The sequence below is a fragment of the Triticum urartu genome, chromosome 6, assembly GCF_003073215.2.
Source record: "Triticum urartu cultivar G1812 chromosome 6, Tu2.1, whole genome shotgun sequence".
NCBI lineage: Eukaryota > Viridiplantae > Streptophyta > Magnoliopsida > Poales > Poaceae > Triticum > Triticum urartu.
This window is the reverse complement of record NC_053027.1, coordinates 33008982-33024392: the sequence shown is the minus strand read 5'-3', so window position 1 is coordinate 33024392 and position 15411 is coordinate 33008982. Positions and strand designations below refer to the sequence as shown.

The 15411-nt window shown below is 47.2% G+C and overlaps 1 protein-coding gene across 1 annotated transcript in view; it reads left to right on the top strand.

Moving 5' to 3' along the window:
• The first annotated feature begins 5675 nt into the window (after nt 1–5675).
• The window catches only part of LOC125516482, a 45466-nt gene continuing 35730 nt past the window's right edge, over nt 5676–15411 (top strand). The window contains exons 1-2 of the mRNA XM_048681911.1: nt 5676–6421; nt 8443–8462. Coding sequence (XP_048537868.1) covers nt 5676–6421; nt 8443–8462 — 766 coding nt within the window. The remainder of the gene's footprint in view (nt 6422–8442; nt 8463–15411) is intronic.

Here is a 15411-nt window from a genome sequence, read left to right as displayed (position 1 = left end):
GTGTGCAGTTTCCACTATATTCTCCTAGAGATTAAGCTTGAGCAGGGACTAGTAACCGTCTTAGACTCAAGACGAAAAGATCCCCAGGCTATGCAGACATGACTCAAATACTCGAGAAGTAAGTTAAATCGATCATTATCCACCATATTAGCAACTTTGTTCATTTACTGCTATATCAAGTAATTGTTTTCTTTGTCCGGCAGGGTTTGGAGAAAATTCACCAGAAAAGCTCCGGGACTGCCGAAGGAGCTGCAATTTAGACACCCGAAAGTAAGTACTATAGTAGCATGTTCCGCGCATCTACTAGTCATTCAAGCGCTAGTTTCATCAATACCATTTGACATTCTTGCTTATCAGTTTGATTGACCTCTATTTCTTGTAAAGTGGTTGTGTCAGGAACAAAAAGGGAATGATTTCTGTGGATACTACGTTTGCGAGTCCATCCGCCACATGACCTGTGAGCGGGGCTACACTGACGAACAATATGAAGTACGTAAATAACAACATTCACAATTTTATTTTATTACCATCATTTGTGTTGAGTTTCATTCATTCATATATATATGTATTGACCCCCTTCTTTAAATTAGATGTTTCGGAAGCGGGATGAACTCCTAGCACCAGCTCGCATGCGAGCAATTCAAGAGGAATTGGCGGCATTCTTTCTTGACCACGTGATCCCTGAAGACGGAGAATACTATGTGGACCCTGAGTCCGTATGATTATATTTGTAAGAGATAATTATTGTATATATGTAGCCGGTAGTGTCGGATAGATATACGAGAACTTGTTGTTCGACCAATCTCTCGGAGGAGAGGTGGTCGATATCACTTATCTCTGTATGCATATATGTTCATGACGATCTTCTGTTTTCTTCGTTTGCTTACTAGCTAGCTAGCGTGTCTAGTCCTCTCTATACGTATGTATAGTACGTAGCGTCGACTAAGCACGGACATAAGAGAGGACACTTCTCTCTATTAATTATAGCTAGCTAACACAATATATGAAACACCTAAATTAACCCCCCAAACCCCCAAACCCCCCCCCCCTTTCAAAAAAACAAAAACCCCAACCAGAGAAATGCTGACGCGTGGATGCCTATTGGTCCTGGTTGGTGCCACCAACCGGGACCAAAGGGTCTCCTGCCTGGGCTCCGCGCACAGGCCACGTGGAGGCCCATCTGTCCCGGTTCTGGATTGAACCGGGACAAAGGGACAGGGCATTAGTATCGACCCTTTAGTCCCGGTTCCAGAACCGGGACAAAAGGCCCTTACGGACCGGGACAACAGGCCCTTTTTCTACCAGTGTATGTGGCATGATCAAAGGCACTGGCCGCATTTTTTTTCAAATGCATCCTTGCGCAATTTTTGTGGGGTTCTATCTGCGATGTCACTCGGTGCAGTTGGGCACCGAGATCGTTTAGGGCGTTTCACATGTTATCATCTAGATTATCTGAACGCACCCATAGGATTACGTGGTTAGTCTTCGCAACCATGACATGGGCCCTTTGGCATACTAGAAACAAAGCTCTAATTGAAGTAAAATTCATCAAACACCCTGCTGATGCCATGTAAAAAATGGCAATTTTCTTGCAGCTATGGAAGCTTTTGAGCAAGTCAGAGGACGCATCCATCATTGAGGTGCTGATGAACAAACTCAGATCTCTTGCGTCGAGGCTTCGACGTCACAGGGTGCTCATTGATCAGCATGGAGGCCGATCTTGCGGCATGATCTACCTCACCATCGTGGCTTTTGTTTTATTCTGTTAGGCCTCGTACCTTTCGCCCTTTAGGTCTGTATCGAACCTTTTATTTTATTTTTCTACCTTTGTTGTGAACGTTGTAAAGGCTTCAGTTCGCTAAAGCATGGAGCAAAATATCCATGTCTCGGGTATGGTGGGCTTTGCCTCGAATCGAAGAGAGAGAGAGAGAGAAAACTGGGCTCCCTTATTGGTCACTTCCTTTGTTGCCAGCGCGAAAAAACTCGTCATGGGGCTGTTGGGGGCGCCAGTGGAGATGCTCTGAAGTAGTGATCTAAACGCTGGGAAGTGCATGGATGAACCCGGGTACATATGAACCCACTTCGGAAAACATATTTCTAAATGCTAAAAAAATCTAAAAATGGTTGCACGGATAAGTCTTCATGTTCTATGTGTGTGCACAAAGTTTCACGGAAAAATAACATTTTTTGTGGCGTGTGCAAAAAAATAAAAACTTATGTCGTTAAACGCTCTTTAGAAACACTGAAATTTGTCTCACTAAACGCTTTTATATTTCTTTATGGGAAATGTTTCCAGTCGGGGCACCGGCCCAACTGTTATGCCGGTCTCACGCAAGCCGCGAGATGGATTGTAATCATGCAGCCAGAAACAGCGCACCCCTTCCCTTATCTACAACACATCTCCTTCTTCCTTCTCCATCGCTCAGCTCCCCCGCCCCATCCCCACAACTCCGTTCCCCGTCCGGCACCACCGGCGTCGCCGCAACTCTGGTCCCCTGTCCCGCACCACTGCCTTCGCTGCTGCGACCCTCCTCCTCCTCCCCCCACCCCACCCTCCTACACCCTCAATCTCCCTCCTCCTTTTCCTTTCTCTATGATGGCCAACGCTCGCCCTGAATCCCATGATCCCTGATGACCATCTCTCGTCAGAGATGGACACGAGGACAAGGGGTGAGCCCTGCGCGGCTGCGATGCCGGAACCAGCATCTATTTTTGCTGCAACCTACCGGCTAAAACACTGGAAGCGGCCAGCTCAGAAGTCAGAAGCTAAAAACTGGCGAGACTAGATGCTACGAGCGGCGAGGTGGAGCTCAGCGATGAGCTTCAAATGGAGGCGATCGGTGCTGTAACCAGCGTGGATTTGAGCTGGAACCGGCCGACAAAATAGCTGCATCCAGCATGGATTTTTGCTACTAGAAACAAGGCGTGTTCCGACCGGCAATAAGCATAATGCTGAAAGCTTCAACCAGCAAGGGAAAAGGCTTCAACCGACATAAAAAAAGCTTCAACCATGAAAAATCATAAACAAAAAAAGTTTCAACCGGCGGCAAAAAAAGTTTCAACCACAGACGACGGAAGCCATGGACGAGGACGAAAAGCTGCAACCAAATCTGTTGTTTGCTACAACCGGCTTCTTTTTTTGATACAAACAGAGGATGGTTGTGGGGCACCGGCGATGACAAGTTTTGCTGCAACCGTAGTTGTTTTTTGGTACTACCGGCAATTTTTTTTTGCTACCTCCATCAAGGCAGAGCTACGACCTCGCGACAACGGGGATGATGATTTGCTACAGCCATAATCGTATTTTGATACTACTGGCGAAGTTTTTGCTACATCCATTTTCAAGCGCGACGGAGAGCACGAAAACAAGATGCTGGTGTGGGGTTGCCGCGAATTCCGATGACGAGAACTAGCAAAGAGCAGGGAGGGGAGGGGTGGTGCTGCAACCTGGAGGGAGGCGGGCAGTAGGAGAGCGTGGCCCCCGCCCCGGCGAGCTGCGTGAGATTCAGGGGGTTGCATGCGCGAGATGCGGGGAGGAGACAAGAGCGTTTCTGCGAGAGGAAGAAGGGAGCTGGGCGAACCATTTTTACCTAGATCTCACGGTCTCCGCGATTTGATCTGATGGCCCGCGCACGACCAGCCAAAACATTGGGCCGGCGCGCCGGCGCAGATCACTGCCCTTTCTTTATCCTTGGTTTGGTGGTCAGCTTGATTTCTCTGTCTCTTCACTGTGACGGCCGCACTCTGAAGGAAATATGCCCTAGAGGCAATAATAATGTTATTATTTTATTTACTTATATCATGATAAATGTTTATTATTCATGCTAGAATTGTATTATCCGGAAACATAATACTTGTGTGAATACATAGACAAACTAAACGTCACTAGTATGCCTCTACTTGACTAGCTCGTTAATCAAAGATGGTTATGTTTCCTAACCATAGACATGTGTTGTCATTTGATAACGGGATCACATTATTAAGAGAATGATGTGATTGACATGACCCATTCCATTAGCTTAGCACCCGATCGTTTAGTATGTTGCTATTGCTTTCTTCATTTCTTATACATGTTCCTATGACTATGAGATTATGCAACTCCCGTTTGCCGGAGGAACACTTTGTGTGCTACCAAACGTCACAACGTAACTGGGTGATTATAAAGGAGCTCTACAGGTGTCTCCAAAGGTAAATGTTGGGTTGGCATATTTCGAGATTAGGATTTGTCACTCCGATTGTCGGAGAGGTATCTCTGGGCCCTCTCGGTAATGCACATCACATAAGCCTTGCAAGCATTGCAACTAATAAGTTAGTTGCGAGATGATGTATTACCAAACGAGTAAAGAGACTTGCCGGTAACAAGATTGAACTAGGTATTGAGATACTGACGATCGAATCTCGGGCAAGTAACATACTGATGACAAAGGGAACAACGTATGTTGTTATGCGGTCTGACCGATAAAGATCTTCGTAGAATATGTGGGAGCCAATATGAGCATCCAGGTTCCGCTATTGGTTATTGACCGGAGACGTGTCTCGGTCATGTCTACATTGTTCTCGAACCCGTAGGGTCCGCACGCTTAAGGTTTTGATGACAGTTATATTATGAGTTTATGAGTTTTGATGTACCGAAGTTAGTTTGGAGTCCCGGATGTGATCACGGACATGACGAGGAGTCTCAAAATGGTCGAGACATAAAGATTGATATATTGGAAGCCTATGTTTGGACATCGGAAGTGTTCCGGGTGAAATCGGCATTTTACCAGAGTACCGGGAGGTTACCAGAACCCCCCGGTAACCTAATGGGCCTTAATGGGCCTAGTGGTATATTGACATAAAGATTGATATATTGGACGGCTATATTCGGACACCGGAAGTGTTCCGGATGATTTCGGAGAAAACCGGAGTGCCGGAGGGTTACCGGACCCCCCCGGGAGAAGTAATGGGCCTTATGGGCCCTAGTGGAGAGAGAGGGGCGGCCAGGGTGGGCCGCGCGCCCCCTCCCCCTCTGGTCCGAATTGGACTAGGAGAGGGGGGGGGGGCGGCGCCCCCCTTTCCTTCTCCCTCTCCCCCTTCCTTTCCCCCTCCTAGTAGGAGTAGGAAAGAGGGGAGTCCTACTCCTACTAGGAGGAGGACTCCTCCTCCTTGGCGCGCCCTAGGGCCGGCCGGCCTCCTCCCCTTGCTCCTTTATATACGGGGGCAGGGGGCACCCCTAGACACACAAGTTGATCCACGTGATCATTTTCTTAGCCGTGTGCGGTGCCCCCTTCCACCATACTCCTCGATAATATTGTAGCGGTGCTTGGGCGAAGCCCTGCGACGGTAGAACATCAAGATCGTCACCACGCCGTCGTGCTGAAGGAACTCTTCCCCGACACTTTGCTGGATCGGAGTCCGGGGATCGTCATCGAGCTGAACATGTGCTAAGACTCGGAGGTGCCGTAGTTTCAGTGCTTGATCGGTCGGGCCATGAAGACGTACGACTACATCAACCGCGTTGTCATAATGCTTCCGCTGTCAGTCTACGAGGGTACGTAGATCACACTCTCCCCTCTAGTTGCTATGCATCACCATGATCTTGCGTGTGCGTAGGAAAATTTTGAAATTACTACGTTCCCCAACACACTCGACTTCACACCCGCATCAGCACAAACAACGGTGGGGAGGGCGACACGATGGCGGGCTGCCTCCACCGCCGCCCCTGCTCATTGCCGGAAGGCGACGACCTGCACTCCGAGATCCTCCTCTGCCTCCCCCCGCAGCCCTCCTCCCTCCCGCGCGCCTCCGCCGTCTGCAGCCGCCTCCTCTCCGACCCCGCCTTCCGCCGCCGCTTCCGCATCCACCACCGCCACAATGCTCTCCTCCTCGGCTCCTTCATCCAACACTACAGAATCACCTTCCAGCCAGCTCCCGACGCCCCCGACCGCCTCCCCCTCAAGCAATTCCGCCTGAAGCTCGACGAGCACTGCATCGCCCTCGGAAGGCGCCACGGCCTCGCGCTCTTCTTCCTCCCGATCTGGCTCCATGTTATTGTGTGGGACCCCGTCGCCGGCCACCAGCTTCGCCTGGCCGTTCCCCCGGATTTCGAGTTCCACGGGGTGGAGGGTGATATCAGCGGGGCGGTGCTTCGCGCCGCCGGAGATGTCGACCACTTTCGGGTGGTCCTGGTAGGCAGCGACGGGGAGCAGCCTAGAATAGCGCTCGCCTGCGTTTACTCGTCGGAGACGGGCATATGGGGTGACTGCCTCTCGGCACCGATTCCATCCGAGGGTTTGTTCATTTTCAGGGGCCAGCCCGCTATGCTGGCAGGGGATCGCCTTCACTGGTCTATTACCGTGGCAGGATCAAGAAGTATCCTGAGGTTTGATTTGGATACGCAGAGCCTGGATCTTAGGTTGCTGCCAGGGGATTATTACACCCCGTGTCGGTGTCAAAACCGGCGGATCTCGGGTAGGGGGTCCCGAACTGTGCGTCTAAGGCGGATGGTAACAGGAGGCAGGGGACACGATGTTTACCCAGGTTCAGACCCTCTTGATGGAGGTAATACCCTACGTCCTGCTTGATTGTTCTTGATGATATGAGTATTACAAGAGTTGATCTACCACAAGATCATAGAGGCTAAACCCTAGAGGCTAGCCTATAGCATGATTGTATGTTGTCCTACGGACTAAACCCTCCGATTTATATAGACATCGGAGGGGGCTAGGGTTACACAAAGTCGGTTACAAGGAAGGAGATCTACATATCCGTATTGCCTAGCTTGCCTTCCACGTCAAGGAGAGTCCCATCCGGACACGGGACGAAGTCTTCAATCTTGTATCTTCATAGTCCAACAGTGCGTCCAAAGGATATAGTCCGGTTGTCCAGAGACCCCCTAATCCAGGACTCCCTCAGTAGCCCCTAAACCAGGCTTCAATGACGATGAGTCCGGCGCGTAGTATTGTCTTCGGCATTGCAAGGCGGGTTCCTCCTCCGAATACTCCATAGAAGATTTTGAACACCAGAATAGTGTCCGGCTCTGCAAAACAAGTTCCACATACTACCACAGAGAGAATAATATTTCCACAAATCTAATCCACTGACGCGTTCTGACAGCACGACATCATGTCATGGCTCGGTCATTATTTGAACCGTTTTTCTCGACCAGCACCGCACATAACATGGGGCGGTTTTCTCGACACGTCTTGTCAAAGCAGAGATCGTGTACCCCTTATTACGGGATTCTCATCAATATGGACGTGGGTAACCCAACCGCGCCATCATTCACGGCGCCTGGGGAATAAGCGGTTTTACCAGGCAAGTGGGGAGACACATCGCCTCTTTCGCCCTTATAAAGGGACAAGGATTTACCCCCTTTTACCCACGCCTTCTACCTCCTCGCTAATCCATTCTCACGCACTCGAGCTCCAGCGCCCAAGCTCGCGTCCTACTTCTCAAACCACTCCAAGCATGTCCGGAGCAGGAGGCAAGTGGATGGTCTCCTCCGTCACGGAGGAGAACATCGCAAAGTTGCGGGCAGCCGGATACCTGGCCGCGGATATCGCGCACCGGCTGCCAGACGTAGGGAAGATCGTCCCTACGCCCGAACCCCATGAGAGGGTAGTTTTTTTTATCCATTTCATCCGCGGACTGGGATTTCTCCTCCACCCATTTGTCCGCGGGCTCATGTTTTACTACGGGCTGGATTTTCATGATCTGGCCCCCAATTTCATCCTCAACATCTCGGCGTTTATCGTCGTGTGCGAGGCGTTCCTCCGCATCAGGCCCCACTTCGGCCTATGGCTGAAAACCTTCAATGTTAAATCGAAGGTGGTGGGTGGCCAGCAAGCAGAGTGCGGAGGCGCCATGGTGGGCAAGATGCCTAACGTCACCTGGCTCGAGGGCACCTATGTGGATACCATAATGAAGGAAATATGCCCTAGAGGCAATAATAAAGTTATTATTTATTTCCTTATATCATGATAAATGTTTATTATTCATGCTAGAATTGTATTAACCGGAAACATAATACATGTGTGAATACATAGACAAACAGTATGTCACTAGTATGCCTCTACTTGACTAGCTTGTTGAATCAAAGATGGTTAAGTTTCCTAGCCATAGACAGGAGTTGTCATTTGATTAACGGGATCACATCATTAGAGAATGATGTGATTGACTTGACCCATTCCGTTAGCATAGCACTTGATCATTTAGTTTGTTGCTATTGCTTTCTTCATGACTTATACATGTTCCTATGACTATGAGATTATGCAACTCCCGTTTACCGGAGGAACACTTTGTGTGCTACCAAACGTCACAACGTAACTGGGTGATTATAAAGGTGCTCTACAGGTGTCTCCAAAGGTAAATGTTGGGTTGGCATATTTCGAGATTAGGATTTGTCACTCCGATTGTCGGAGAGGTATCTCTGGGCCCTCTCGGTAATGCACATCACATAAGCCTTGCAAGCATTGCAACTAATGAGTTAGTTGCGGGATGATGTGTTACGAAACGAGTAAACAGACTTGCCGGTAACGAGATTGAACTAGGTATTGAGATACCGACGATCGAATCTCGGGCAAGTAACATACCGATGACAAAGGGAACAACGTATGTTGTTATGCGGTTTGACCGATAAAGATCTTCGTAGAATATGTAGGAGCCAATATGAGCATCCAGGTTCCGCTATTGGTTATTTACCGGAGACGTGTCTTGGTCATGTCTACATAGTTCTCGAACCCGTAGGGTCCGCACGCTTAAAGTTCGATGACGGTTATATTATGAGTTTATGTGTTTTGATGTACCGAAGGAGTTCGGAGTCCTGGATGAGATCGGGGACATGACGAGGAGTCTCGAAATGGTCGAGACGTAAAGATCGATATATTGGACGACTATATTCGGACATCGGAAAGGTTCCGATTGATTCGGGTATTTTCGGGAGTACCGGGGAGTTACGGGAATTCGTATTGGGCCTTAATGGGCCATACGGGAAAGGAGAGAAAGGCCTCAAAGGGTGGCCGCACCCCTCCCCATGGGCTGGTCCGAATTGGACTAGGGAGGGGGGGCGCCCCCTTCCTTCCTTCTCCTTTTCCCTTCCCTTTCCTTCCCTCCTACTCCTACTACTTGGAAGGGCTCCTAGTTCTACTAGGAAAGGGGGAATCCTACTCTCGGTGGGAGTAGGACTCCCCTAGGGCGCGCCATAGAGAGGGCCAGCCCTCCCCTCCTCCACTCCTTTATATACGGGGGCAGGGGCACCCCAAAGGGACAACAATTGATCTCTTGATCTCTTAGCCGTGTTCGGTGCCCCCTCCACCATAATCCACCTCGATCATATCGTAGCGGTGCTTAGGCGAAGCCCTGCGTTGGTAGAACATCATCATCGTCACCACGTCGTCGTGCTGACAAAACTCTCCCTCAAAACTCGGCCGGATCGGAGTTCGAGGGACGTCATCGAGTTGAACATGTGCAGAACTCGGAGGTGCCGTGCGTTCGGTACTTGATCGGTCGGATCGTGAAGACGTACGACTACATCAACCGTGTTGTGCTAACGCTTCCGCTTTCGGTCTACGAGGGTACATGGACAACACTCTCCCCTCTCGTTGCTATACATCACCATGATCTTGCCTGTGCGTAGGATTTTTTTTGAAATTACTACGTTCCCCAACACATAAAGGGGTGGCAATCAGGGTGGTTCTACATCACCGAGCCGCGCGACCCCAACTGGGTGGCGGCCCCCAAATTTTGATCCGGAATACCCACTTGGCTCACCTCCTAGAAAGAGAAGGGCCTATCCTGGGGTTCTTTGGTAGAGTTGACCGGACTCCAGACCTGCATCCGGAACATGACGAGCAAGAAAATCAAGCTCGTCAATGTGGTCCAGGTCATGCTCTTCCGCCGGATCCTCCCGTGTCAACGACGGGCATTCGATTTGTGGGAGTTCGACTCGGCCAAGCACCAGACGTTGCGAGAGCTCTATGACACGACACACGAGGACGTCTGGAGGGTGCTATTCAAGGGCGCCGAGGTACCTCCTTCCCTCACCGAGGACCGCAGACTCAGCGCAAAGCGCCACGCCAATCCGGTAAGTTTTTATATCTCTTAGGGTATTTATTTGCCCCGGTTTAGTCATATGCAGGATCTAAGCTTCTATGTCATAAACAGGACTGGATAAAGACAGCGGAGCAGCTTGATTGCCCAGCCCCCCCCTGCCCAAAGATCCTGCAGGCACTCTCCTAACGGAGATGCTGACTCCGGCACCTTACGAGGTGCCTGTTGGGGAACGTAGTAATTTCAAAATTTTCCTACGCACACGCAAGATCATGGTGATGCATAGCAACGAGAGGGGAGAGTGTAATCTATGTACCCTCGTAGACCGACAGCGGAAGCGTTATGATAACGCGGATGATGTAGTCATACGTCTTCACAGCCCGATCGATCAAGCACCGAAACTACGGCACCTCCGAGTTCTAGCACACGTTCAGCTCGATGACGATCCCCGGACTCCGATCCAGCAAAGTATCGGGGAAGAGTTCCGTCAGCACGACGGCGTGGTGACGATCTTGATGTTCTACTGTCGCAGGGCTTCGCCTAAGCACCTCTACAATATTATCGAGGATTATGGTGGAGGGGGGCACCGCGCACGGCTAAGAGAACGATCATGAAGATCAACTTGTGTCTCTAGGGGTGCCCCCTGCCCCCGTATATAAAGGAGCAAGGGGGGGTGCAGCCGGCTCTAGGAGGAGGCGTGCCGGAGGAGTCCTACTCCTACCGGGAGTAGGACTCCCCCCTTTCCCTAGTTGGATTAGGACTTGGGGGGAAGGAGGAGAGGGAAGAAAGGAAATGGGGGGCGCCGCCCCCCCTCCTTGTCCAATTCGGACTTGGGGGGGGGGGGGACGCGCGGCAGCCCCTAGGCCTCCATCCTCTTCCTCCACTAGGCCCATTAAGGCCCATTAGGTTACCGGGGGGTTTCGGTAACCTCCCGGTACTCCGGTAAAATGCCGATTTCACCCGGAACACTTCCGATGTCCAAACATAGGCTTCCAATATATCAATCTTTATGTCTCAAACATTTCAAGACTCCTCGTCATGTCCGTGATCTCATCCGGGACTCCGAACTCCTTCGGTACATCAAAACTTATAAACTCATAATATAACTATCATCGAAACCTTAAGCGTGCGGACCCTACGGGTTCGAGAACAATGTAGACATGACCGAGACATGTCTCCGGTCAATAACCAATAGCGGAACCTAGATGCTCATATTGGCTCCCACATATTCTACGAAGATCTTTATCGGTCAGACCGCATAACAACATACGGTGTTCCCTTTGTCATCGGTATGTTACTTGCCCGAGATTCGATCGTCGGTATCTTAATACCTAGTTCAATCTCGTTACCGGCAAGTCTCTTTACTCATTCCGTAATACATCATCTCACAACTAACTCATTAGTTGCAATGCTTGCAAGGCTTATGTGATGTGCTTTACCGAGAGGGCCCAGAGATACCTCTTCGACAATCGGAGTGACAAATCCTAATCTCGAAATACGCCAACCCAACATGTACCTTTGGAGACACCTGTAGAGCTCCTTTATAATCACCCAGTTACGTTGTGACATTTGGTAGCACACAAAGTGTTCCTCCGGCAAACGGGAGTTGCATAATCTCATAGTCATAGGAACATGTATAAGTCATGAAGAAAGCAATAGCAACATACTAAACGATCAGGTGCTAAGCTAATGGAATGGGTCATGTCAATCACATCATTCTTCTAATGATGTGATCCCGTTAATCAAATAACAACTCTTTTGTTCATGGTTAGGAAACATAACCATCTTCGATTAACGAGCTAGTCAAGTAGAGGCATACTAGTGACACTCTGTTTGTCTATGTATTCACACATGTATTATGTTTCCGGTTAATACAATTCTAGCATGAATAATAAACATTTATCATGATATAAGGAAATAAATAATAACTTTATTATTGCCTCTAGGGCATATTTCCTTCAGTCTCCCACTTGCACTAGAGTCAATAATCTAGTTCACATCGCCATGTGATTCAACACTAATAGTTCACATCACCATGTGATTAACACCCATAGTTCACATCGTCATGTGACCTATACCCAAAGGGTTTACTAGAGTCAGTAATCTAGTTCACATCATTTATGTGATTAACACCCAAAGAGTACTAAGGTGTGATCATGTTTTGCTTGTGAGATAATTTTAGTAACGGGTCTGTCACATACAGATCCGTAAGTATTTTGCGAATTCTATGTCTAAAATGCTCTGTGCGGAGCTACTCTAGCTAATTGCTCCCACTTTCAATATGTATCTAGATCGAGACTTAGAGTCATCCAGATCTGTGTCAAAACTTGCATCGACGTAACTTTTTACGACGAACCTTTTGTCACCTCCATAATTGAGAAATATTTCCTTCTTCCACTAAGGATAATTTTGACCGCTGTCCAGTGATCTATTCTTAGATCACTATTGTACTCCCTTGCTTAACACAGTGTAGGGTATACAATAGATCTGGTACACAGCATGGCATACTTTATAGAACCTATGGCTGAGGCATAGGGAATGACTTTCATTCTTTTTCTATCTTCTGTCGTGGTCGGGCTTTGAGTCTTACTCAATTTCACACCTTGTAACACATCCAAGAACTCTTTCTTTGACTGTTCCATTTTTGAACTACTTCAAAAATATTGTCAAGGTATGTACTCATTGAAAAAACTTATCAAGCGTCTTGATCTATCTCTATAGATCTTGATGCTTAATATGTAAGCAGCTTCATCGAGGTCTTTCTTTTGAAAAACTTCTTTCAAAACACTCCTTTATGCTTTGCAGAATAATTCTACATTATTTCCGATCAACAATATGTCATTCACATATACTTATCAGAAATGCTGTAGTGCTCCCACTCACTTTCTTGTAAATACAGGCTTCACCGCAAGTCTGTATAAAACTATATGCTTTGATCATCTCATCAAAGCGCATATTCCAACTCCGCGATGCTTGCACCAGTCCATAAATGGATCGCTGGAGCTTGCACATTTTGTTAGCACCTTTAGGATTGACAAAACCTTCTGGTTGTATCATATACAACTCTTCTTTAATAAATTCGTTAAGGAATGTAGTTTTGTTTATTCATTTGCCGGATTTCATAAAATGCGGCAATTGCTAACATGATTCGGATAGACTTAAGCATAGATACGAGTGAGAAACTCTCATCATAGTCAACACCTTGAACTTGTCGAAAACCTTTTTGTGACAATTCTAGCTTTGTAGATAGTAACACTACTATCAGCGTCCGTCTTCCTCTTGAAGATCCATTTAATCTCAATGGCTCGCCGATCATTGGGCAAGTCAATCAAAGTCCATACTTTGTTCTCATACACGGATCTCATCTCAGATTTCATGGCCTCAAGCCATTTCGCGGAATCTGGGCTCATCATCGCTTCCTCATAGTTCGTAGGCTCGTCATGGTCAAGTAACATAACATCTAGAACAGGATTACCGTACCACTCTGGTGTGGATCTCACTCTGATTTACCTACAAGGTTTCGGTAGTAACTTGATCTGAAGTTACATGATCATCATCATTAGCTTCCTCACTAATCGGTCTAGTAGTCACAGGAACAGATTTCTGTGATGAACTACTTTCCAATAAGGGAGCAGGTACAGTTACCTCATCAAGTTCTACTTTCTTCCCACTCACTTCTTTCGAGAGAAACTCCTTCTCTAGAAAGGATCCATTCTCAGCAATGAATAACTTGCCTTCGGATCTGTGATAGAAGGTGTACCCAACAGTCTCCTTTTGGGTATCCTATGAAGACGCACTTCTCCGATTTGGGTTTGAGCTTATCAGGTTGAATATTTTTCACATAAGCATTGCAACCTCAAACTTTAAGAAATGACAGCTAAGGTTTCTTGCCAAACCATAGTTCATACGGTGTCGTCTCAACGGATTTAGATGGTGCCCTATTTAACGTGAATGTAGCTGTCTCTAATGCATAACCTCAAAACTATAGTGGTAATTGGTAAGATACATCATAGATCACACCATATCTAATAAAGCACGGTTACGACGTTCGGACACACCATTACACTGTGGTGTTCCAGGTGGCACGAATTTGTGAAACTATTCCACATAGTTTTAATTGAAGACCAAACTCGTAACTCAAATATTTGTCTCTGCGATCAGATCATAAAAACCATATTTTTCTTGTTACGATGATTTTCAACTTCACTCTAAAATTCTTTGAACTTTTCAAATGTTTCAGACTTATGTTTCATCAAGTAGATATACCCATATCTGCTCAAATCATATGTGAAGGTCAGAAAATAACGATACCCGCCACGAGCTTCAACACTCATTGGATCGCATACATCAGTATGTATTATTTCCAATAAGTCCGTTGCTCGCTCCATTGTTCCGGAGAATGGAGTCTTTAGTCATCTTGCCCATAAGGCATGGTTCGCAAGCACCAAGTGATTCATAATCAAGTGATTCCAAAATCCCATCAGCATGGAGTTTCTTCATGCGCTTTACACCAATATGACCTAAACGACAGTGCCACAAATAAGTTGCACTATCATTATTAACTTCGCATCTTTTGGTTTCAATATTATGAATATGTGTATCACTATGATCGAGATCCAATGAACTATTTTCATTGGGTGTGTAACCATATAAGGTTTTATTCATGTAAACAGAACAACAATTTATTCTCTTACTTAAATGAATAACCGTATTACAATAAACATGATCAAATCATATTCATGCTCAACGCAAACACCAAATAACACTTATTTAGGTTCAACACTAATCCCAAAAGTATAGGGAGTGTGCGATGATGATCATATCAATCTTGGAACCACTTCCAACACACATCGTCACTTCACCCTTAACTAGTCTCTGTTTATTCCGCAACTCCCGTTTCGAGTTACTACTCTTAGCAACTGAACCAGTATCAAATACCGAGGGGTTGCTATGAATACTAGTAAAATACACATCAATAATCTATATATCAAATATACCTTTGTTCACTTTACCATCCTTCTTATCCGCCAAATACTTGGGGCAGTTCCGCTTCCAGTGACCAGTCCCTTTGCAGTAGAAGTACTTAGTCTCAGGCTTAGGACCATACTTGGGCTTTTTCACTTGAGCAGCAACTTGCTTGCCGTTCTTCTTGAAGTTCCCCTTCTTCCCTTTGCCCTTTTCTTGAAACTAGTGGTCTTGTCTACCATCAACACTTGATATTTTTCTTGATTTCCACCTTCGTCGATTTCAACATTACTAAGAGCTTGGGAATCGTTTCCGTATCCCTTGCATATCATAGTTCATCACGAAGTTCTACTAACTTGGTGATGGTGACTAGAGAATTCTGTCAATCACTATTTTATCTGGAAGATTAACTCCCAC